The sequence below is a fragment of the Argiope bruennichi genome, chromosome 10 (assembly GCF_947563725.1).
Source record: "Argiope bruennichi chromosome 10, qqArgBrue1.1, whole genome shotgun sequence".
Taxonomy (NCBI): domain Eukaryota; kingdom Metazoa; phylum Arthropoda; class Arachnida; order Araneae; family Araneidae; genus Argiope; species Argiope bruennichi.
Genome location: NC_079160.1, coordinates 118,955,064 through 118,980,156, shown reverse-complemented (window position 1 = coordinate 118,980,156; position 25,093 = coordinate 118,955,064). Strand labels below are relative to the sequence as shown.

Sequence of the window (25,093 nt, the reverse complement as noted above, 5' to 3'; positions counted from 1 at the left end):
TGAAATGTAGTGGAAGGGGTTGGGGCAGAGCGGGAATAAGCCATTGGGGGGAGGGGTGGATTCAAAACTACAGACCAATCAAGAAAAATTGAAGAAAATAAAGGTTGGGAAATGTAGATCTATAATATGAGGAGATGAGTATGAAATCGGCTGGAAAATTTCATCTTGACAAAATAAAATTAAAATATTTAATACAAAATGTGTAAAAGGGTCGTTTGATCATTATAGCAGATTTAGTATTAATAGATAATAGATATATACAGTAAGGTATTTAACCCATTGCACTTGAATGTTTTCTTTCTGTCAGCTTTTAAGACGGTGCATCATTTTAACATTTTATTTATTTATTTTTTTTTAATTTTAATTATTAAAAATACCTACAGAATGTTAAAAAGACGTAGATTCATTTTTCAGAGAAACTCAACTTAGAACAATTGTATGTATTTATTTTTTGGTATAATAAACAAGTTGGTGTATTAGGTGAATAATTATGCATCAAATTTTCTGAGTGCGAAGGATTAATATAAAAGCTACATAATAAAAGTAAGGCAAAAAATAGTCGTCTAATCATTAGAGTAGATTTAGTATTCATAGATAATTAAAAATAATGTAATGGTTAGGAATTTTATGCACAGAATTATATTCACTTACTTTCTGCGTAGTTTCTTACTTTCGGGATCTTTTTCGAAATACAACAGTGAACTAAGAAACAATCCACTGATATAAAGAGTCCGCTTTCGGAACAAAAAGAGAATATGTCCGTCTTGCATAAGACCTTCAACAGAATAAAATTCTCAACCGTGTTTTTATAATGAAATTTCGAAATGAGAATCCATTAGTAGTTGTACCAGCTAATGGATGTGGTAATGTCGAGTGGTGCCTATAAACTTGATGGACGGAGATTCAGTGGCAACAGCTTTCTTATCGTGAAGATGGAATCACGTATAAAGCGAAAAACTCAAAAAGACATTAAAAGGGCACGTTTTTTAATGCTCATCTTCCACTCAATGCGGGTGAGAAAGACTTGAGGAAGGTATAGAAAGAGTAAAATATTTTCAGAATGGTGTAGAACCTGTTTCCGATATAAATTTTATCAGCCGATAAAGGATTGTTTTCCTTAGATAGTTCCAGAATTCGGTTATCACTCAAGATTTAAATTCACCAGTTTCATTAATTTATTTGGGATTTTCACTTCATCGCCGTCATTCTTTTAATCAGAGTTTTAAGAAAATGATAAATTGTACAATTTGATCCAAAATATTTTCAGTTACTCCAATGGCTATTAACAGATCAGTTCCAATGTCCAAAATTATATTCATTAACTCTAATAATATACAGAAAAGTACTTGGATTGAGAAAATGAAAATATACAACATGAACTTGCAGTATGCTTGCGTTTGTTTAACTTTTTCGATCAAAATTTAATTCGGATACCCTTTAAAGGCTTCAAAATGAGATATATTTCTATCTCAACATATCAGTATACTATACAGATTAATGTATTTTATAAATTCATAGTAAAAATATTTGGAAACAAACACATAAGATTCTCTAAGAATAACAGAAAACTCACCGTTAGATCAGGTAAAATAGGTGACAGAAGATAATTCAAATGCTTCACAAATAATAACCTAATGTAAACATAAAAAATAACTGATTATTTCAGTTAAAATATCATAATTAAAAAATCTGTCAACATTCTTCGCTATCGCCTTTTATCACTTCCGTTCTTATTAAAACCACCGGAATGTTCAAGAAAATTCCTGGAAAACACAATATTTCAAATTTATTTATTTCGGCTATTTTGGCAACAAATCTTAGTTCATCATTACCTCTATTTCGAATCTTTTAAGACATTATCAATAGCGCCATAGTAATTATTAATAATTTAGTAATCCCTAAGTAATTAGAATTAATTTAAAATTGGCCATTGGCCAAACTGGTACACAAAAGTATTGCTTAAACGCGATGTTTAAAATAAATCAAGAAATCCATAATTTCCATTCCTTTTATTTTGGGCATCAATTTGATATTTTTTTCTAATAAAAACATCAACAAAAGTCTAAAATTTATTTAGTAAATAAACAGCTTGTAAGCTTGAAAAGTTCTATTCTTGCTTTAGTTATAGATCTGTTTGATGGATTATTTTTTATTGCTTAAGTATTGATCAGAGATAAAGTAGCAATTTATCCATCATAATTATTTTTCCAAGAATTCTGTTCAGTTATTATTTTCCATGACGAATTTAATTATTTTTCAAGTTATTCTGAAGATTTTCAATAAGGACCTGAAACCCATGACTAGCATGAAAACCAACTTTATATATATATATATATATATATATATATATATATATATATATATATATATATCACGCCTAGTGGCAGAGCAACGAGCTATAATTATTCCGAATAAAAGTCTTAGGGATATTATGGAAAGCAAAATCTCTTAGTGAGTCTATGTTATTTTTAAAAGACAAATATAGTAAAGATGGAAACATCTAATACCATATCCCTGGTACTGTCTATGCATGAGGGTGATTGGAAATCTAGAAAATTATCATATTATGGCCATGATAATATTCACTCCTTTTCGCCAATATTCGTACCTAATAAAATTTTCAAATTATCCAGTTATAAGATATTTTTAATCAAGGTTAAATGAAACTGAATCACTTTGAAAATATGGGGAAAATATTTTTTTAAAACAAAAGACTTCCTGTTTTTTCAAAAAGCCAATTTTCTTTGATTTCTACAAAGTACGTGCTGGCCCAGTAATAAGGTCCAACTTCATGACTGGAAGACTCCAAATTTTAAACTCGATTCCAATAAATATCCGTTGCTCATGTGTATCTAGTTCATGCAAAATGTGGCATCTTGGATCAGACGTATTGCATTTGGTTGATGTGAAAATGGGAAATTACGAACAAAACTACAAAATTTGATTTATTTGTCCTGATCTTAAACAAGAAACGAAAGTATTTCGTTAAAATAAATACTTTTTTGCATGTTCATTTCAAGTTTAATACAAAGTCGTAGAATGGTTTCAAGTCATCCTAGGGAGAGGATAATTATGCAACCGGAAGATAATTATGCTTTCAAGGTTGTTATCAGCACACATATGTAATCTTTATGAAGATTTGGACGATTCAACAATCATGATGTTATAATCATTTTACTTAACAGTTTAGATATAATCACATCTTTCCTCTCATATCTGGTCCAAGAATATATATTGCCTCCATGTTTTGAATGCCTTCTAATGATATGAATGATTTGCTGCTTTGAAAATTAAGAATAGTTTTAAAACTTAATGATACTTTAATTAGATTCAGAGTAAATTTTTAAAAAGCACAAATTTGGAAAATTGAATTTTTTTAATTTCAGCAAAATTTTTGCAATTGCACACAAGTTTATGTTACATAGAAGAAAATAACTGGTAAAAATATCACATCAATATCTACATTATTTTTTCTATTATTCGAAATTATTGGATGAAACAGCGGCGTCAAAAAACGCCTACAAATACTTTTTTCTCAATCAGAATTCGTGGACCAACAGAAAGCCCTGTTTTAAAAATGTTGTTCTGTTATTTCATATGGTATCATAATGGTAGATTTTCAAAATAAATAGATTAATAAAATTGGTGGAAATTAAATTTAAAAATGAAAAAAAAGTCTTACTTTTTGACGACTGATTCTTGAAAAACAATACAAAGTAAAATTCAAGAGCGTAATAGCCTTCGAAAAATGAATTCAAGCTTGATAACCCAAACAAAGTTCAATTTAGTTTTCACTTTTTTTTATTTATTTATTTTTGAAAATTGATCATTAAAATACTCTTTGAAATAACAGAGTAACAATTTTAATATGGAACTTTTTTCAATCCTCAAATTCTGATTGGAAAAAAAGAAAAAAAAAAAAAAACCCTCATAGGTGTATTGGCGACTTTGTTTTTCCCACAAACCTAACATTTTGTGAGAGATTATGTAGTTATTGAACTGAAAGATTTACAAGTTATTACCTTATATGTATACACCAAGAATTTAAAGGAATTCCAGAAATTTTGATAAAGAAAAAAAAATGAAAAAAATATATATTTTTTTAATGTGCACGTTTTAAAATCCACTCCTGATCTAATTAAGCCATATACTTTATAACTTATTGAATACGTATTATTGATACGGCTTTACTAATTTTAAATCATAATTTAATATTACAACTTTTTAATTAAAACTTTCTTTCAGATATTAATAGTTTATTTAAATGCGCAAAACCAATGAAAAATGTTCATTGATTCATTCCCCATTCTGGGCTGATTCGGATTGCCAATTCGACTTAAATCAATAAAATTGTTATGTATTTTTTTTTCAGCAAAAAGTGTAATTCATTTGTACTATTTACCATGGAATATTATTGCAAGCAGTAGCCGGGTGACTTGGGATTCACATGAAAATTAATCCTTGATTTAGTCTTTTAACGAATCTTTGTTGAGCAATTTTTTTACGAATTGATTGAAATATTTTTCAAAGACATAAACTCAGTAACTGTCACACGAAGCCAACTGTTGCCTGCAATGGAAGGCCACGCCTCCCTCAAAACTACCCAATGGAATTATGACAAATGATTATCTTATCGGGACAACTATTTGCATTTGTCCCATTCCTGTCACGTAATTTTCTTGCTGTAGGCGATACCTTCTTTTGCACTCAATAGTTGGCCTCGTCAGAACGCTACTTAAGAATCAGACAATCTTTCCCAGAAATGACAGCTAGAGTTTCAGTAATGGCCAAACTTTCAGCAATAAAAAAAAAAAGAAATGAAAGCGTTAATTCGGAAAGTTAATTTTTGAAACTGATATAAGTCAGCTGTTGAAGTGCATTGATATATTTTATATGTATCAATAGAGATAATATAGTTTGAAAGGAATTCTGAATATAAATTTTTAACTAGTTATTGGTCTCTGATCATGAAGTTTTTGTTTTGAAATTTAAAATTTCTAAGAATTATTTCAGAAGAATTTGGCTTAAAAATCATTTTTCAGACAAAATAATTATTTGAAAAAAAAAAAAAGAAAAAAAAATCTAAGATCTTCTAGAATATTTCGGATAGATTTTTTTAATCTTATTACTTAAATGAATTTCCTTTTTTTGGTGAGTATTTTTAATAGATTGTGAAAAAGGAATATTTTTACATGTTCGCATAATAAGGAACTGAAATACCAAACACAATCTTTTTTTGCAAATAGATTTTTTGCGAGGCGATTTTAAGAACATCAGCATTTGGAATCCTAAACCAATTCTTAGAACCATGAGTGTACGAAAATTTATTAATTCTCATGCTATAATTATTATAGAATATGCTCTAAGTGCTACTACTTGTAATTAAAAATAAATTTTTAATTCTGGAAACTTGATTTTTTTTAAGACGAATACCTTAAGATTATTTTCAGTGCCCTATTTGAGGTTTTCAAAAGTAACTCAATTTTGGTTTATTTTTGAGAAATATCTGTCAGTGAAATTTAACCGATTCTCTCCATCATAAAAGTATTCTAGTAAAAGAAACGCATGTCGACTGTCTGCAAATGCTGTAAATAGAAACTTTGCAACATATATGAAAGTAAAGAAGCACTTTACTATTTCACATTATTATACTATGGGAGGTATTATTACTATGGGAGGTAAAAATTTAATTTCTTTTTAATTTTTTGCTTTCAAACTCCATAGATGTAAAATGCTTTCATACAATTTTCCACTATATTTAATGAAATTTTTTAATTGAAAATATATGCCTAAGAGTAATATTTAGGGAAATAAAAGTTTGTTCTACTTTTATTTGATACCTGTATATATATATATATATATATATATATATATATATATATATATATATATATATATATATATATATATATATATATATATATATATATATTCTGTTGGGGTGCCAGCTCAGGTGACGTTCTCGTCATCTGACCATGGCTCAAAATTACGAGGTCCGTCCCGAAATAGCCCTAGTGTTGCTTTAAAACAGGACGTTAATATAACTGAGCTATACTGAACTGAATTTGAATTCTGTTGGTTCATACCAATCCTGAAATGCTTCTTTGCTTATTTGAGAACGGAAAAGGTCTCTCTTCGATTGCATTGGAAATTTATCCATGTGAGAAATGTTGATTGCAGATCATCTACAATAAATTTACACACTTCAAAGGGGAGACATTTTTTAAAAAAATATTTAAAGGAATGTCTTACTTCATCTTTGAAATAATATTCTTTTTCTTGATTAGTAGATTATTTATAAAAGTAATTTTTTTAAAGACAAAAAAGGTTATAGCTCCTATTTTTAATAAAAAATTAAAATCATCCCAGTATAAGTTAATGGCGCATAATTTTGTATTGGTGTGTTCTGCCCTGGGAATCAAGAGATGAATTTAAAGATAGTAAACATAAATTGAATGAAAGTTTGTGAGTAATTTAATAACTGAAAATATTTTCACTGGAATTCAACACATTATTTGCCTTTTGATCTCAACAAATCCTATAAGTAAGTTGATTCTCTGTGACAGAAGTTTTACAATTAACAGTTGTTAATTTTTCACAGTAAGCGGACGGTAAAGATTTGCAAAAATATTTGGAGCTACATATTTAACCTTTCAAATTTTAGATCTAAGTATGCATGCATACTCAATCATTTTTTCATTTGGAAGTCACACACGAATTTATTTTCACATCCATCTGAGAAAAGTGCAAAATGTCTTTCGCAAAGTCATCGAATAGCTTACCAAAATGCCAAGATTCAAATTTTAAGATGCGACTAAGAGGTAAATAAAAAATGAAAATTATCAATCACTAAACATTAAGAAATGTTACGAGGGAAAGAAAAATAATTACTTTTTCTATGCTTCAATAATTACTTTATGTTTTATTGCGGAAATAGTTATAATATTTGAAATGTTGTGCAGTACCGGTACATAATATTGGAACTCATAACTGAACAAAATGTAACTTGCTACTTGCGGAATCAGCGTGAATGATCCCCCGAAACTTTCTCGCATACTGTCTAATAAAGTTGTTATTACGGAGAATGCCTTGCATGGCACTGGCGTACAATAGTTATGAAATGTTGACTGTTCGCGCAAATGTTATTGAATCTATGGTGTGATCCTTGATGATTTTTTTTTTTTTTTTTACTATTAATCTTGGCATGTTGTTAATGATATCCGAAAATCGAATTTGTGTTTTAGATATGTTTTTCCTGTACGAAACAAAAGCCCGTACGAAATTTGACATATTTAAGTCATTGAATTTTTGAGTTATCGCCGTATCTGTCTATCAGAAAGTGCAGACAGATAGGCAGTCAACCCCTCATCAGATTTGACTCAAAATTTGACAGGTGCCTAGACTATATATGTTAATTCTGTGTTTCGGATTGTATCCATTGAGCGTCTTTCTTTTTGTAGTTATCATTTCAACTTATATTCGAACAGAGGGACAGACAGACTTCCTCAGAATGAAATTTGCACAAAATTTGACAGAAATCTACAAATTTGGCGTTAAGATCATATACCTAATTTCATCCATCTAGCTCAAATCGCTTTTGAGTTATCTTTGTCACTCAAGATACATAGGCGGATATTTTCCAAAAGTTTGTTTTTCGAACTCAGGTAGATCTAAAATGTGGAGATTTGTCAGAATCTAAATCCCTCATTTATTTTAAATGTTTAAAATAGGCGCCTTCGACGACCAGCTGCTCGCTTAACATTAATAATTTCTTTTTAAAAAATTGACAAAATGTTAAAAAATTATTTGCTTAACCACAATTACTGTACCGATTTTTCTATTTTATGTCATCTGCATATCATGCCACCGATGACAATATGGATTTCGTATCAAGAAAATATGCCATTCACTCAACAACCATCCATTTCAAGAAATATTTTTAAAAGATTACTTCACTTTACATTCAATTAGGGAGAAAGTTTCATTTGACAGTTCGCCAATCACAACCACTAAATTAAATATCTACTGTATCAATTTTGTCCATTTTTATTTCGTATATAAAGATATTCGAAATGCTCATTACCCCAAGACACATCAGCAATGATAGTCCTCCCCACCCACTCCGTCTCCATTATTTAGAAGTATTTTAAGATAAAACTTGGGCAGAATCCCCTCCAAATGTGTCAACTAGATTTTTTCGCTAATTTTCATCCCAATTGATTTTCCATATTGCAAACATAGTTAACGTATCAGAATGTTCCATCCTTATAATACAATCATAATTTAAAATAATACTTTCTTTTATTTTGATAAAATAAATTTCATTAAAGTTTGTAGATATAACTATATTAATCATCTATAATAATCTGTAATAATATTAATTATCGTCAATTTGGTCGCTGAGATACCTAGTATGAATAAAAATATATTAATCCTTTCAATCAAACTTAATTAACTGTATTTGCAGCAATCTATACTTATAAAATTGAAAATTCCTTTTTTCTTTGTTCATTAGTTTGTACATCCATTCGTTCGCTGATTGATCGATTGAGTGATCCTTATGTAATTCCACAATTCACGACGGTTTGAAATAAAATTTGACCTACTTGTTCTTTAGCACTTTGAAGAATCAAATATAAAATTAAAAAGTTTCTACAACCCTCTAAAAGAGGTTAGGAGAAGCATTTTACGTTTCCTTACTAAACAATGAAGTCTTTATTTTCCGATTTCTGTCTATGATAGAGTTTGATCGAAAGCAGGAGACTTTTGGCAATATATCTAGAGATCATAAGCGTAAGTATGTTTAATATGAAGCAAAAAAAAAAAAAAAAAAAAAAAAAAAAAAAAAAAAAACCTGAAATCGAACCAATAGTTGGGATTGGGCGACTGATAAATTAGTTTTCCTATATAGATGATATAAAAATATATTATTTATTATTCCTGTTTATATGCTTTTTTGGTAAAGACCAAATAACCAAGTTACATTTATAGATATTTTGTTTCTGACTTTGTTTTAAAAAATTCGAATTTTAATAAAATGTCATGTCTAGTTCTTTATTTGTTTAAAGTGAAATAAATTGATATTAGGAGATAAAAAAAAAGTAACTATGTAAAAAAACTTTACTTCTGAAAAATTCTTCATCCCATCTTTCAATATATATATATGCCCAAAATTATTGCGTTTAAATAAAGTGAATTTGTTTGAGAAATTAGGTTCTATAGAGAACTTCACTTATTATTAATTTTTGAAACTATAATTTTCATTTTTAATATCTTCAAAGACATTTATTATGGAAACTAACTTCCATAATTTATTTCAACAGCAAATCTATTGGACGAGTTAGACTGCATCTAATCTGGTGCCAAGCGAAAAGTACAATCTCTTTCATATCAAATTGCCCTCACTCATATTTCAATTAGTTCAACAGATGAGGTGCCACAAGCTAATCAAAAGACCATAGGTTCCATTCTCAACGAAATAAAGCAATTTTTAATTAAAAAATAAACAAGCCATTAAGCGATAAAAGGCTTAATATTTATTTTCTTTACACAAATAGGAAATTAGAATTATTTTCTGGATCATTTATGATATTGGAAATTAATTTGTATAAAAGTGGAATTAGAAATTACATTATACTATATCAAAACTTAATATTATCAGACCTATAATAAAGGTTCTATTTTTATAGACAGTATTAATGTTGCAAAACAATAATATTTCCCCAAATTTTACAGTACTATACAATATAAACTACTATGTTTGGAAACGATAACAGAATTTTCGAACAGGATAAAAGAAATTGAGGTGATCCCGATCCAGCTACAAAAGAATACACGGAAAACGAAAATTGCGATTGACGTTTAGTACAGGTGATTCCATTTTGACAACTAAAAATAGAGTTGTAGATAGCGTTATCTTTCGATCACATAAAGAATTAAAACCACATCTTTTGAAGGAAGTATGATAAAAAGAATTAAAGCATTTTAATTTTTCTTTCAAAAGCATTTGGCAACCATTTCAAAATATTTTAAAAAAATGAAAGCAGGTATTTAAAGCAAATTGTAAAAAATAACAATCACAAAAATACTTATTGTTAAAAAAAAAATATGGGTTAGACATCTCTAGAATAAGAATTCAAAATTTGTTATCTAAATCTGGCATTGTCGTATTATTTGTTTATTTTTAAAAAGTGACGTAAATTGAATCAGCTTCACTTCACTGTTCTCCTTTCGTAATCTTTCTCTGATATTAAATGGAGCAAGACAAAAGAAGGAATTATACCTTTATCCAAGCATTCGTAGCGATCGGTGTCCAAGGTACAGGAAAAAAGATAAAAATGACTCATTACTTTTATTTTCAAATGGATTAACATTGGTGGATAATGGCTCCCTCAAAATCAAGAATCAAAGCTAGTTTTTATTTGTTTTTTTCTTTCTTTTAAAATATACTTTAACTTTTAGAAGCTATTCTTTTTTTATCATGACTAAGTCTTTGGGTTTTTTGCAAAATTATTTAAAATATTTGTTTTCAACTCCGCAGGTAGCAGTAATAGGAGCAGGGGCAGCTGGTCTGTGTGCGGGTCGACATCTGATCGCAGAGCCTAACCTGTTCCAATTTGATATATACGAGCAACAAGATGATGTTGGTGGAACATGGCGCTTTTCGACTCACATTGGACAAGATCAGTATGGATTGCCTGTACATTCTAGTATGTACAAAAACCTAAGGTGGGTGCTGTGTAATTGCTACAATATTATTTTTGTTTCCATATTTTGTAAAGTGATGGTTATTTAAACCGATTCGAATGCATGATTCTGCGATTTATAATGATATTTTAATTTTGGAAGCATGATGTTTAGAAATATGGGAAAATGTATTTTACTTTATTGCTGAATAAACAAATTTTGTTGTTAATTAAAAGTTGAGGAGCTTTTATTAAAGAAAATTAATGTATGTATGATAGTAAAACAAGCTTGCTGTTATATGTGTAGGTTTGAGATAATAAATTCCATATGGATACAAGAATTTCACACACATACAGGTGGAGGACAAAATAATACGAACACCTGTGAAATAATGGAAAATCTTTATTAATAGGGGATTGGACCACCCTTGAACTGAAGTATAGATTTAATGAGATGTGGGATAGATGCATAAAGGTCATGGACAATATTTAAAGGAATATTAAGCCATTCCTCCTGCAGAATGGTCTCTAATTCCAAAAGTCTGGATGGAAGTGGAAATCGGGAACAAAGTATGGACTCCAAATATTCCCATAAATGTTCAGTAATATTCAAGTCCGGACACTGAGGGGGCCAGGCGAGATGGTCAACTGCATCGTCATGCTCTTCGAACCATTCTTGAACACACCTAGCAGTGTGGATAGGGGTGTTGTTGTCTTGAAAACGTGGTCACTCTCCAGGGAATAAAGTCTGGATAAAAGCATGGACATGATGCCCTAAAATGCTTAGATAGTGATTGGATGTGATCCTGCCATGTAGAATAACAAGTGGCCCAAGACCATGCCAAGATATCGCACCCCATACCATAATGGAGCCATCTTCATGTTTCACAGTTGGTAAGAGGCATGCAGGATTAAACGCTTCTCTGGGCATTCTGAAGACATAAACGCGTCCAGTCATCTGAAATATGGTGAATGACGATTCATCTGTCCATATTACCTGTTGCCACTGCTGTGGGGACCAGTTTTTGTGATCTCTGCACCATTGACAGATTAGTTGTTGTCACCTAGAAAGCATTAGTTGTTGTCATGAATTGTCACTCTGCTATAAATGTTCACAGCATGAAGTTCCATTTTGACAGTTTTTGTTGAAACGGCGCCCTGGAGATGACTGTTCATTTCGGATGTTATCTCGGATAATGATTGTTTGTGCTTTCGGGCTATTATGCACTTCAAGACCCGTCTATCCCTAGCAGGAAGCTTTGACTTTCGGCTACTGTTGTGCTTTGAAGATGTCGTCTTACCCTCTTTCGTGTATGCTGCATAACAACTGATACTGTACTCCTTGCAAACACCAAAAGGTTTGCTGTTTCCGTAAACGATGTTTCACCTAAACATGCTCCAAAAATCATGCCTCTTTGGAACTCTGACAGGTCTGACATTTCAACTTATCACAGATGGTTCAATAAACACATGCAATGCAGGTGACTGCTGTTGAGAGACTGATAACTTCCTCTTCACGTCCAATAGGTGGCAGACTTCTGTTGCAAGTGGCACAACTGTACTGCAGGTGTGAAATACATCATACTTTTTCACAGGTTTTTTTGTCCTTTATCTGTGTATATACAGTATACATGCACATAAGTGTGTGTGCATGTTAAATGTCTAATCTAATATTGCCGTAGCTAATTTCTAAAACATTAAAAAAAGACATATATGATTAGAAGAATGTTTAATATTTTTAAAAAATGTATTAATTATTTTCATGCTATTTAAATCAAAAATATATTGCAGAGGAAACTATAAAATTATATGCACTTCCTTGATTTTGTGTTGTAAAGTAATTTTGACTCTTTAAACTTTTCACCAAAAATTGTTTTACTGTTTTGCAACTGACATTGCCTGTGTTTTGAATTTCATTATTTTGAATCATTTTAACTGAAGCGTCAAGAAACCCTTAATTGTTTGTATCAAATTTAAAACTATGTATTAATTTTTTTAAGTTTTGGATTTTCACCAACTGTGCAATATAAGCAGGATTCCTATTTGATTTAAACAATTGTCACATGATTCATTTTAATCATGTAAGAATAGGCATTTTTTTATTGTTAATATTACGGGTTTTTTTTAAAATTATTATTTTTAAATACAAACTGCCTTTGTCAAATAGTTACTTTACCAAGAATATTGGTTATATTTATTTCAGTAAAATCATTTAGACATAATTTCATGTTCATGATTCCATCAAATTGTCAGACATTAAAATATTATTATTCTAATAGTCTTGCATATGATCGATGTGCATGAACTTTCCTAATAGAGACTAGTACTATGACATCATAGCATGATTAGAAATACAATTGCCTCATTCATTTCTCTTCTACTTTTATGGTACTGCAAATTTACTTTTTATTCATCTTTTAAACAACAAAGATCTTAAACAGAATCCTTCTTCCTTAACTTTCCCTAATGGAAAAAATCCCTCAATTAAATATTTGATGAAATAATGAAAATGATATAAATTTCAAGTTAACAATGTAGTTAATTGTTGGAAATTAAGATAAAAAATTTAGGAAATGGTCAAAATTCAAGAACATTTTGCATGACTATTAAATTAATAGTATTTTTTTTTAAAAGTTGTGGAATGTTTAAAAAACCATTTTTGTGCAATAATGGATTTTAATAGAAAGACTTCAAAATTCAGTTTAATTTTTAATTAATTAAAATTTAGTTAATTAATCAAATAAAAACTTCAAAAATCATTTCAATACTTTTATCCCAACCCTGCTAGATATTTCTGTACAAAATTTGGTAGCTGTAAGTCAGATGGTCTTTAAAATGCGATCCTTAAAATTCTTTATTATTTGCAAAGATAAATAATGGGACTGAAAGAATGCATAAAAAATGAAATTTTTGCAGCAGTATAGTAATTCAAAAAGCATATGTCTACTGAATATATCAAAATTTTTCTCTTGTTTCATAGATTGGGTGAACACAGTTATATCAATGCTTGCTTTGATATTTGTTTGCTTTAAAATCTTTTGCAAGAATTATTAAATTTTCAAGTTTTTAATGGTTTTCAAGCAAATCTTTCAAAACATACTAAATCAGTTTAAATGCAAAATAATTTCTGCACAAATTGAAACTAATTTAAAGCTTATTCTTAAAAAAATATATCATTTGATGCTTTTCCTTCTGTATGCAGTAAGAGTTATTGCTCAATATCTCATGTTTGGATTTAGTGGACCATGATTTCTGGCTATTTCCATAAAAGAACTTAAGCAATAGCTCTGCATATTTAATGTGCATTATGGCTTAGTGTACAGTAAATCTGCATTTATGGCCAAATGTCTTTATTCTGCTGTATAGGGAGTGGAATACCAGAATTAAATATTATTTGAACATGATTCAAAATTAAAATTTGAATAATCTGCATTTGAATATTGTTTTTATGTAGTTCTTTAGCCATACATTTGGTCTAAATAATCTAGGAACTTAATTCAGTATAGTATTTTTGAGTTTAAAATAGTTTAACTATGAAATTTAAAAGTTTATAAAGCTTTATAATATACTTAACAGAATGCATGAACATATAAGACGTGAATGAATATATTTTAGTTTTTGATATAAGCTTTATTTATAACAGGACCAATTTGCCAAAAGAAGTGATGGCATATCCTGACTTTCCTTTCCAAGAATGTGAAGGTCGGTCTTTCCTGCATCACACTGAAGTACTGAAATACCTAGAGGATTATGCAAAGCATTATGGTCTTTATGAGCATATTAAAGTAAGAAAAATATTTTCACCAGCACTTAGCTATTTTTAGAAATTAGTTATTTGTAATACAAATCACTGTCACAGTATGTTGTTAAGTAACATTTGTTTATTAATTTAGTTTTCTTTAATATTACCAGTTTCCTCTTACTTTTTTTCTTTTATTTCTCTCTATGCATAAAAACTTGGAATAATTTGTAAATTTTAAACTTAATTTGTCATATTAAAAAATTTGCAAATTCATTCTCATTTTAAATTATGGGTATTCAACAAAGTATCTATGCCCTATTTTTTTAAAAAGTTATTTTATATATGGTGGCTAAAATTATCTTAAATATATGGATTATTAGTAATATATGATATTTAATATATAATTAATTTTATATAGTTTTTAGTTTGTGATAATGTTTTAATTTATAAATTTAAACTAATGAAATTATCATGTTTTGCTTAGAAATTTAATATTTGAACATATTCATTCCATATTTTTATTATTTATTCTAAGCAGATAAAAAAATTTATTGGAAAATTTTCTGGTGGAAACATTATTTAAGCCAGTTTATAAGTGATAAGTTTTTCATTTGTAATAACCAGTGTCCTTGCCTAATATAAATCTCCTATAGGGGAACACCTGAAATATAAAAATTAATAGCCACATTATATGTTAAGTTGAGGTATGTATCATCTATAAGAGTTCACAATATTAGAAACAGAATAATGTCACAACTTTGGGAGTCAAAGGCTTTGATATTTAATACCACTAAATAGCTATTATGTTAGTGAATCTTGTACATATTAAATCTGAGTCAAATACTTGTCTGCTGATGTGGCATGGATGTTTTAAAAACATGATGCTGATTCCAATATTGTCCTCATTATCTGACCATAATACAAAGTAATGAAGTTCATCCTCAAATAGCATTCTTCTTTGAAATAAGATATAAATATAGCTAAATTAAACCAACTCGCATCCATATAAAGTATAATAAGGATGGTGTTGATTGGTTAACAAGGCTCCCTAAAATTTTGACATTCCAAGTTTTGAGGAAATCATTCTTACTGATTTTAAATGATGTCGAATACATCAAGATTGAGATAAAATTATGTAATAAAATTTAAATTCTGATTTTTTTTTAATTTTAAGAAAATTATTGAAAACATTGATAGAAAATCATTTAAAAAACTTGTTAAAATTGTTTTTTTTTTAATATAATGAAATATTGAAAAATAGACAAGTCAAAAGCAAAATAATAATAATAATAAAAATACTTTAACTTTAAAATCAAATTAATAGATGGCATACAATTATTAAAAATTGTTTCGCATATGTGCATATGCATATGTAGATGTATGTAGTTTGACAAAATAAAGAAAAAATAATGGAAAGAAAGCATTGGTTTAATCACTAAAATAAAAAGTAACTGCTTTCTGGTTAGAATGCTGGACATAAATGAATTAAAATTTATGTTTTTAAATTTAAAGAGCTACTTAATATGGTTAGAATTGAATAGTTAAACTAATTTGTGCTTTTTAAAAATATGAATCCCAATTTATTATACATTATTGTAGTATTTCTTTAATTCTGTTATTTATTATGTAAATTCATAAGCATTTAGCATATTAACATTAAGTAATTAGAGCTATATGTTAAAATAAACATTTTAGCATACAGATGTCAAAAAAATTACAATAAAATTCTAATACTGCATTTTAAGTTGTATAATGAATTGCATTCTTTTGCGTAAAATAAAAACAGCATCACTTAAAGTTTACATTAGTGAACTCTAAATCAATGTAGTGTTTAGTTTTTGATTGTATAGCTAAATCCAGTTATCCATTAATAGTGAATAGATCAAAATAAAGATGGAATTGCTGAAATCACCTTGAATGTCGGTATTTAGAGCTTTACAGAAGGAAAAAAATTTATTTGTGCTTCTTTATGACCAGAAGTAAACCAAATTTATTTCATATTATCCTTTATATGAAGCTTTGAATTATTAATTTATTTCATTGACACCCAAAATGTTTGCTAAATGTACCAAATATAGATCTGTTTGCTGCAAATTGCACAATTTTCTTTTTATTTTTGACACTTTTGAGGCTAAAGTTATGGAAATTAGCACAGTTTCACTCATTTTCCATAAATGCAAATCCAGATATAACATTTTATGCAAACATTTGTGTTTGATAAATATTTCTTTCTACTTAGAAAATTACCTTTAAGTTTTATTTTTAAATATTATTTTATTATATACCTCTTCTGATAAATATCTGTTATCATTTTCAGTTTCATAAACTGATTGAGAACATCCGCCCTTTAAAGCATGAAGATGGAACTGTTGAATGGGCTGTCAGTTTTAGTGATGTTGTTACCAAAGAAAAGGAGACTTATATTTATGATGCAGTCATGGTTTGCAATGGGTAAGAAGATATTGAAATAGATTTTGAATTGAATCACTTGACATGTTGCATAAAATGTTAAATAAATTATGGCATCTTACTAAAAAAATGAGTTTGGAAATGCATGCAGATTTTACATAGAATGCTTCATTAGTTTATAATAATATTTGCTTTTTCTTTAATTAAATTAAAACAGTTAAATACATGCAAAGTATACATGTGAGCTTTTATGCCATTGACTATGCTCAAATAAATTGAAAATAATGTCAGTTACTTTATTTAAATATAATCACATTTCATATTTGAATGTAAGTAAAGAATGAAAGTGATGTTGGAATTGTGGAAATAATATCTGTAAGTAGTAAAGGGACCATCTTATAGCATTTAAAATTGGTTATAGTGCCTCTTGTGACAAACTTTGAAAGCTAAAGATCATATTTCGAAAGCTATAACAAATAATGGGGAGGAAAGATGAAATGCTAAAATATAAAATAATATCAATTTAACATAAAATGACCATCTGCACTTGTCTCATCAGTAACTGAATAAATTTTGATATTGCTGCCAGCATTAGACATTTCTAAAATTCATTTGCTATAATTACTGATATGAAACAAATTAAAGGCATTATCCTATATATATATATATATATATATATATATATATATATATATATATATATATATATATATATATATATATATATATATATGTTTCATACTGTTGTGTAAATTTCTGATGCTTTTCTAATAGTAAAAAAAAAGAGGAAAAAAAATCCCAAATTTAAACTATTTTTCTTATGAGTGACTCATTATGATATATTATTTATTGCCAACTTTCAAAGCTGATGAGAGTGAGTGTCATGCAAATGAGAAAATGCCAAATCTCTTTTTAAAATGCAAATTTTATTAATTATTTTTGTATTTATATATATTTTTGCACTCACTTATATAGTTATTAGAGAATTTATTGGTGAATCAGTAATGCTGTAAACATCCCTAATTGATTTTCTATCATAATTTTTATATATTTTTACTCAAACTTTCAAATTTTAGTTCATTTTATGTTAGTGTGAGTACTAGATAAGAATTTACAGTACTTTATTAGACATTGCTTCTGCTTTTATCCTTTCTTCTTTAAATATAACTCCTATAAAATAATATAAGTATACTCTTTGTCTTCTAATAATACTATTACTTTATGTTATAAAATTAGCTACATGTATGTATTTGTTGTTTGGTGTTTTTTTTTTTTTTTTTTAAATAAGACTGGTGAAAACCTTTTTTTTTTTAAATTGTTTGATAGAAGGAATTATTTAGGAATTATAACTTCTTGCGAAACTGATTTTTTAATTCTTATTTCTTGCTTTAAAATGTAAGAAAACATTAATAACTAATCATTCAAAAATAACCCTTCATTGTTTAATTGAACTCAATGATGTTATAAGGCATTTTGTCAATTTTTCTGCTTTTCACAATTAATTGTAATGGTTTTGTGCAAGTAATTAATCAATACAATTTTAACTTTTATTTTGAATTTTATGAATTTGAATTAGGAAATCCAAATTTTCAGCTATTTTATTATTTCAATTTTTCCTGAAATAAAGTAATTATTTATCTATCCATTATAAGTGCAATGCTTAACAATTTTTTTTTTTTCAATTTTTTTGCCATAATTTAAATTACTTGAAAAATTTATTTATAAAATTTTTAGTCTCACTGACCTTTATCCTGTATTTAAATGTTTTAGGAAATTTCTCAATATGAATTTGTCTGTCATGACTTAAAGAATTTTTTTAAGAACTTAAAAGTAAAACATTAAAATTATGTTGTCTGTTATATGCATTTGAAACTACTTTCAAATTCAGACCTAAGAACAAATCCTAAAGAGTAACTTATCTGTTATATAAAGACTCAAGTATTATCAACATGTTGTAATCTGTTGATAATGTTAATATTATTATGGGAAAACTCATCTGTCCAATGTGTGTAGAATATATATATAAACCCAAAGAAGCTTAATAATGAAAAGCGTACTTTATTCTACGAGAAAGCATTGATGACGAATGCACCGAAACAGCAAATTGCTATTTAAAAACTGCAACAGTTCAAAACATGTGGAAAGAATTAATTGGAGATTTATACACCAAAGTGACAATTCACTTGTTTCGATTTCTACTTCCTCATCTTTGTACCTTTGATTTTGTAGCTTCCATGATTGGACATAAAATGTTCAAGAACAAATGATAGAACTCGAGTCTTAATAGAGATATTGCCAGGATTCTGGTATATTTGTGATCTTTCATTTTTGACACCAAGGCTGTGCATTATTGGCCCTATATTTGTTCAGCATCCATTAGAGCTATCTGTAAATATTTCTTCCTTACTATGCGACTGCTATGCAGAGAAACAATATTACAGATTCATAATAATATTTATCAGTATTGATTTACAGATTGCATCTAAACAATAAATTAAATTTTTTAAAGAAGTAAATGATAGTTCATCCATTTCCTTTATGATTTTGTGTAATCAAAATCTTCAATTACAGTAGAATTTTAATTTTCTTGGTTAACTAGAACCAGATTTGATCTAGATCATTATCTAAGGAAGATTATTTTTAGAGAAGAAAAAAGATGAAATTTGTTTACAATGTATTCATTTAATGATTATAAAGCAAATGAGTTTGGGTTTTGTGGCGCTAGGATCAAATTTGGCCATGTTGTACCAATCATATGGTTACTTTTACAGGGAAATGATGTAATCCAAAATGTTTTTAAAAATTGAAATCTATAAGTTTAAGAAAATGTCGATCTTATACTGCTCAAAGACTGATATGAATAAAATAAAAGTGTTTTTAAGAATGCAAAAATATTTGAATAGGGGTAATCTCTCATCACATCACAAGTACTTTAAAATTATACATAAAAAAAATTAAAAAAAAAAACTGTTGATGAGGATAATTACAAACAGGACATTTGGACACTATATGAAGGACTATAGTTGATGATTGCATAAACAATGTTGTTTGCATTTTGTATTCTTACATACTGTATTAAAATTTCACTCTTTGAGACTTATAATTCATAATTTTTTGTCCCTGTCTATATTGGAAAGATGTTATTTGTAGGTTTCATTCTTTCTCCTTGCTCCCATCCCCCCCCCACAAAGTAAATTAGATAATCCGTCATCCAAATAACTAGACACTTCTATTATATGCGAAATTTAACGTAAGTCATTTAAAAATACTTTATGAAAAAATATGTCAGAAATAAATGGCAAACATTTGTTATATGATGATAGTTATAAAAATTATGAAATCACTTTTTTTTAGGCACTATTCTGTACCTTATATGCCAGAAATTGAAGGTTTAAATGATTTTAAAGGTGTTATAATTCACAGTCATGACTACAGAGAGCCTCAAGATTTCAAAGATCTTAAAGTTGTTGTTTTGGGAGCAGGTGCCTCAGGAATTGATATTGCAATTGAAGTTTCCAAAGTAGCCAAAGAAGTAAGCCTTTTTCTGTTACATAAATTTGAAAATATGTCCACATATTACTTATACCCTAAAATAATCATTAATTCATACATTTCTGTTGGTGGTATTTATTTGGATGAAATTTGTAATAAATTATTTTTACAAATTTATTTTTGTGAATATTTTGGAAAGACATGATCTGTTATTCTTTATTCTTCATATTTACTTATGACTACAGTTCTTCACTTTTGTTCTATATATTTTTAAGTTTTTTTCTCCCCTTTGTATTTTTCTCCCCTATGAACCATCTAGAAGTATCACCACAACCATTTAACAGTATCCCCCCATGGAGAATCCGTACCTTTTATTTTCTTAATCCTTTTGAAAACTTTAACAAATCGGACACAACAGATATTATTTATCAAAAATTATTCCTCGAACACAGGTCTCATTATCAGTCTTTCGTTCCTGTTTACACTGACGGATCTAAGACATCCACACATGCCTCATTTGCTGTTATTTTTCCAGATAAAAAGTCATGTTTTCAACTTCCTTCGTGTTGTTCCATTTTTACTGCTGAGACCACTGCAGTTTTGCATGCTTTATTAGAAATTTTAAATAGACGTAGTGGAAGCTATATTATTTACATTGATTCCTTAAGTGTTTTACAATCTTTAAAATCACTCCAAAATCATGCTCATCCAAATATTTTAAAGATTTTAGACCTATTTTATAAGATTATCTCTCGTGGTTTTACAGTCCTATTCTGTTGGATACCATCCCATGTGGGAATTTGTGGGAATGAGCAGGCTGATAAGAGTGCCAAATCCGCAACTCATTTTTTAGAAACACCCATACCTGCATGCGATTTGAAGAAACAGGCAAAAATCTGTCTTTACAAAAATTGGCAAATTCAGTGGGATTCGGAAACTCTAAACAAACTTCATACTTGCAAGCCTATCATAGAAAACTGGCCTTCTTTGAATTATCGAAAACATGACACAGTTTTAACTCGTCTGAGAATCGGTCACACTAGATTTACACATAGACATCTATTATTAAATGATCAATTGCCAACATGCCCACATTGTGACTGTGGAATAACAGTTTATCATATCCTTGTTGAATGCCCTTATTTTAATGCTCAACGCTTATTTTACTTCAAAACAACTACAGTGACTTTGCCCTTGTTGCTTGCTAGAGATCCACATGAGAACCTTTTTGTCTTTTTAAAATCTATAGGTTTTTATTCCTTAATTTGAACTTACCATTATGGCTTCGTTTTGACTTTTTGTAATTTATCATCATTTTACCAATGTTCTTTATATCACTTTTATAGAGACTGTTTTTATTAAACTTTGAATTAGAAATAATCTTGTTTGGCGCAGTATAACCTACATATTGGTTCTTGTGCCATAAAACCTCAAACCAAACCAAACCCCTTTGTATGTTTGTCAAGTTAACATTAAGATTATTAAGTATAAAAAATAGTATCAAATAACCTAAGTATCAAATGTAAAATTCAGTAAGTATTTGATATTAAGGATGTTTAAAGTTATAATTTAAAAGTCATTTAAGACAGCACATTTCTATATAATTTCTTCTTCATTTTGCCAAATTATTGTTTTTTATTCTATATCACGATAAAAGACTAACTACTGACAGTAGCTTGCTTTATGACATTCTTACTTTATGACATGACTTACATATTGAAATCTATCATGGTTTGACATTAACAATAGTTTTTTGTGGAATGTTCTTCTCCACCATTATTGTTTAAAAAAAATTAAATTGCATTAAGTATTACATTGGAAAATTGCTGTGTTATTAGATTATTTTAAAAGGCTTGTTAATTTAGAATGAAATACAATGAATTAATTATTATACGCTTTTTACATATATCTTTTTTTGAGTACTTTTTATTACTTCTAAAACTGAATATATAAATATTATTGAATCCTTCAAGAAAAGTAATTGAAAATTGACCAGTTTTAAGAAATATATATAAATTTAAATGAAAAAGGAATAATTATCAATATCTGAATTAAACATTAAAATTTCATGGAACAAAAGGTCATTCTATTTAGGAAATATATCTCTTGATATCAGATTGGTTTTTTGTTTGTTTGTTTGTTTCTATTATTCTTAAAAGCTTTTCTGGAAATATAAATTTTCTATTACAATTAACATTCTTATTTATTGCTTTTTATCTGATACAGCTTTATTTCATTGTAAAATTCTATTCCATAAAATCCTTTTTATTTTTAATTATTGATTTTCATTTCCTTTTTTTTCTTTATCATTCAGGTTTTGTTTTAATATAGTCATGATATTGTATTAGTTATTGACATAACATTGGCATTAATTAAACTTTTAAAAAAGTTTTAAATATGCATTTGAATTAATGGCCTTCATTGTTTTATCTGCAGGTGGTATTAAGTCATAACAATCCTCCAAAAACTTGTCCTTTACCCAACAATACATGGCAAGAGAAGGGTATAGAATCAGTTGGAGAATCTTCTGTAACTTTCATTGGTGGAAAGAAGTATGAATGTGATGCCATCATCATATGTACTGGATATCTTTATCACTATCCCTTTCTAGATCCAAGTTGCAATGTAAAAATCGGAGATCAGCATATCTCTCCTCTCTACCTGCACACGTTCCTCATTGACTACCCCACCTTAGCCATTTGGGCTGTCCCCAAGCTGATTGTCCCATTTCCTATATATGATCAGCAAACAAAAGTGTTCCTAAAATTTTTGAAGGGGCAAATTCAGCTACCTAGTCCTGAAGAGATGCGGGCAGAAATGGAGAAGGATTTTACTCGAAGACTAGAGGCTGGCTTTAAACCAAGGCATGCTCATCTCATGCCTGGGGAATGGCAGTGGGAATTTGATGATGCTATCTCTAAGTTGGGAAATATTGATCCCCTTCCTCCTGTCATAAGGAATTTGTTCCGGCATGTCCACCATTTAAGAACCTTGGATGTCATACATTATAAAGATACAAATTATAATTTAGTTGATAATGAAACCTTCAAACAGGTTGATTAATGAAAAGAGATCTTAGATTGCTCCTGATTTCTTTTATCATCAGTTTATATTTACATGTGATGCTGCATTACATATATTATTTATATTTGATGCTACGTTATATATATATTATTTATATTTGATGCTACATTATATATATATTATTTACATTTGTTGCGCATAGGTATATGGACATCTTGCTAAAGATTGTGAATCAGTGCAAATCCCTATAATTATTAAATTTTAAGTTAATCAATAAATATAATTAACTTAGAGAAAATTAATTAATAATTTGAAAGTTCATTAATTCTATATTGAATAGAATATGCCAGTCATTATATGTGTTTCTCATTGAATGCATGGTGCAATGGCTGATCCTATTATAACAAATAATGTATCTTATATTTGATTATCATCAAATTATCAGCTAAATTAATAACAAAGTTGTTTATTTTGAGCCCTAGATTTTTAAGAAATAAATATATACTTTTAAATATGTTAATTTAATTTTAAAAGCCAATTAGAAAGTGTTTGAATATACATGAAGAATAATTTTTAATTTCTCTAAAACAATATTTTAATAGTAATTTAAATTCATTTACACAATATTGTATTGATAAGTTATTTGAAATGTATTAAAATATTCACAAAAATTCGAATATGCATGGATTTAAAAACAGTAAAATAAATTGCAAATGCAAGAAAAGAAATAATTCTAATGGAAGTTGTTGAACTTCCTTTTGATGTGTCTTGCTTGAAGTGACAAGGTTATGTTTTTAAAAAGTTTACTGAATTATTTTTATAGTACTGTTAAAACTTGAAATGATTTTATCTGTGTTGATACTTGAAAATAAATATATATTAAACTATTAAAAATATGTGTACTGTCATTGTGTGTATTTATTAGTTGCATTTGTCTTTTTATATCAAGAAAATATATTACAATTATTATTGTTAAATTATCAATTATTATAGATATAAGAATATCAGTTGATCTAGTCTGTTTAGTAAAGTTTATTTTTCAAAATTAAATTGAAAAGTATATTATATGCTTTCTACTTAATATTTGTATGATTCTATTATTTTGTCTCTGCTTTTAAATAGAATCCTTATCTCGTTGATGTAGTTGTTTAACTTGAATTATAAAAGAATTGTTTAAGTCATTGTATAGTAATAAAAACTTGTCTCTCTCAGTATTTACAGAAAATGATTACATTTATTTTGAAAAAGAGAGTCAGGCAATAGAGTTCTGTTAAATGAAAATACTGAAAAATCCATGATATAATTGAGACTTCAGTGTAAGAAATTTTATATTTATTATCATTAATTCTTTTAAAAGAGCAAATAAATTGATGTGTTTCTTTATTACTTTATCTGCTCTGGGAATAGAATTTGTAATGCCCCATTATGAATTGCTTGACTAATAAAATATATTTATATAATATTCTTTTTTTTTTCACTTCAGAAATAATTTGTTATTAATATCTGTATTTCAAAGGAAATTTATAAAACAATGATACAAGAACATTAATGCTAGAAATATTGTGCAACAGTAAAAGAATTACTTATTGTCTTAAGTACATGTTTGTCTTGTTTAAAGTATTAATATTGTTATGGAAATCATACTGTGAGAAATTCGAAAAGCTCTGTAATGTAAAACGATGCCTTATTTTACAAGGAAACTCCTTGCAAATATAAATATACCCAAAGAAGTACTTACTAA

At 28.1% G+C, this 25,093-nt stretch overlaps 2 protein-coding genes across 5 annotated transcripts in view; one reads left to right on the top strand and one right to left on the bottom strand.

Annotated features, from left to right (window-relative positions):
• The window catches only part of LOC129988064 (uncharacterized), a 111,876-nt gene extending 111,053 nt beyond the window's left edge, over window positions 1–823 (bottom strand). For both annotated transcript variants that reach the window (XM_056096168.1, XM_056096170.1), the window contains exon 1: window positions 652–823. The gene's annotated coding sequence lies outside the window, so the exon portion shown is untranslated. The remainder of the gene's footprint in view (window positions 1–651) is intronic.
• Window positions 1–24,801, top strand: part of LOC129988065 (uncharacterized) — a 78,176-nt gene extending 53,375 nt beyond the window's left edge. The window contains exons 1-6 of one of the 3 annotated variants that reach the window (XM_056096172.1): window positions 10,178–10,409; window positions 10,541–10,728; window positions 14,329–14,470; window positions 16,745–16,878; window positions 20,191–20,368; window positions 22,765–24,800. In XM_056096172.1, coding sequence (XP_055952147.1) covers window positions 10,383–10,409; window positions 10,541–10,728; window positions 14,329–14,470; window positions 16,745–16,878; window positions 20,191–20,368; window positions 22,765–23,391 — 1,296 coding nt within the window. In that variant the 5' untranslated portion in view covers window positions 10,178–10,382 and the 3' untranslated portion in view covers window positions 23,392–24,800. Of the gene's footprint in view, window positions 1–10,177; window positions 10,410–10,540; window positions 10,729–14,328; window positions 14,471–16,744; window positions 16,879–20,190; window positions 20,369–22,764 lie in introns of those variants that run through there. The other 2 variants (XM_056096173.1, XM_056096171.1) reach the window with 2 other exon arrangements.
• The last annotated feature ends 292 nt before the right edge of the window (window positions 24,802–25,093 follow it).